The 828-nt window shown below is 46.5% G+C and overlaps 1 protein-coding gene across 1 annotated transcript; it reads right to left on the minus strand.

The window, feature by feature from the left end:
• Positions 1–124: 124 nt before the first annotated feature.
• LOC110034557 lies at positions 125–798 on the minus strand. The gene is made up of 2 exons (XM_020738810.1): positions 358–798; positions 125–282 (listed from the first exon to the last, which is right to left on the minus strand). Exons 1-2 carry the CDS (start codon positions 698–700, stop codon positions 125–127), a joined length of 501 nt encoding a protein of 166 aa, XP_020594469.1. The 5' UTR covers positions 701–798.
• Between the last annotated feature and the right edge of the window lie 30 nt (positions 799–828).

Consider the following 828-nt stretch of genomic DNA (forward strand, 5'->3'; position numbering starts at 1 on the left):
TATCAAATCCGCGCCTTCATCTTGTCCAAAATGACCGACTGGCAAGATTTAGCTTAAATCTCGCAGTAAATCCGTTACCAGACAGCCCCTTAAGGCAGAACGAGCTCACAAGAAAAAGCAAAACTTACCCCCCACAGTAACTTAAGATCAAAAAAGCTTTGCGAAACTCCATATCCCCTAAAGCTTTCATCACATTGCCTCCATTAGACACACGAGGAGGAATCCTATATATCACCAGAGGCATAATACGTGCCGGCGATGTAGCCTCACCGGCAGCACCATCTGCGATCAGAACAAAATAAACCATTAACTGATCCCGCCGAAGTAAACTTCACAAGAACACCAAATTTAAACTACCTCCGGTAGCCGGTGAACGAGGAGTTGGTGGCCCCGAGCAGCAAGCGCTCTCTTGAGTAGCGATAGACTCAGTGTTCCGGGCCAGTACAATCTCCGATTTCTTACACATGAAAATGATGTAAGCCGACAAATTCCTGATCCTTCGAGAAGCTAATCCGGTCAAAATCCGGAGTGCAGCCGCTTCTCCAACCTCATTGAGGAAAAGACGAGCTTCGTCGTCGGGGGGCGAGAGAGATTGAGCTTGGCAAATCCGCGCGATTAATTCTTCCACAGTCGGAGAAAGGTAAGGATCGGCCATCTTGATCGCACTTCCATGTCCCAACATCGGATTTTGAAGTTCCATGAGAAAAGTAGCGATGAGATGAGATGTGAGAGAGTAGCTTTGCTGATGTTTGAAAAGACAGTGGAGTAAAAGCCATGCCAGTGCTCTCCAGTTCTTAGCTTTACTTCTTTTCAAATTTTGTTGCAGTT

This window comes from Phalaenopsis equestris, unplaced genomic scaffold (assembly GCF_001263595.1).
Source record: "Phalaenopsis equestris unplaced genomic scaffold, ASM126359v1 Scaffold190297, whole genome shotgun sequence".
NCBI classification, from domain to species: domain Eukaryota; kingdom Viridiplantae; phylum Streptophyta; class Magnoliopsida; order Asparagales; family Orchidaceae; genus Phalaenopsis; species Phalaenopsis equestris.

Bases quoted from the DNA above. Each gene is read 5' to 3' on its own strand.
- LOC110034557 (XM_020738810.1), bottom strand. From the start codon at position 700: ATGGAACTTCAAAATCCGATGTTGGGACATGGAAGTGCGATCAAGATG. The intron at 283-357 runs GTAGTTTAAATT...TTCTGATCGCAG, and splicing joins TCGTTCACCGGCTACCGGAG to ATGGTGCTGCCGGTGAGGCT.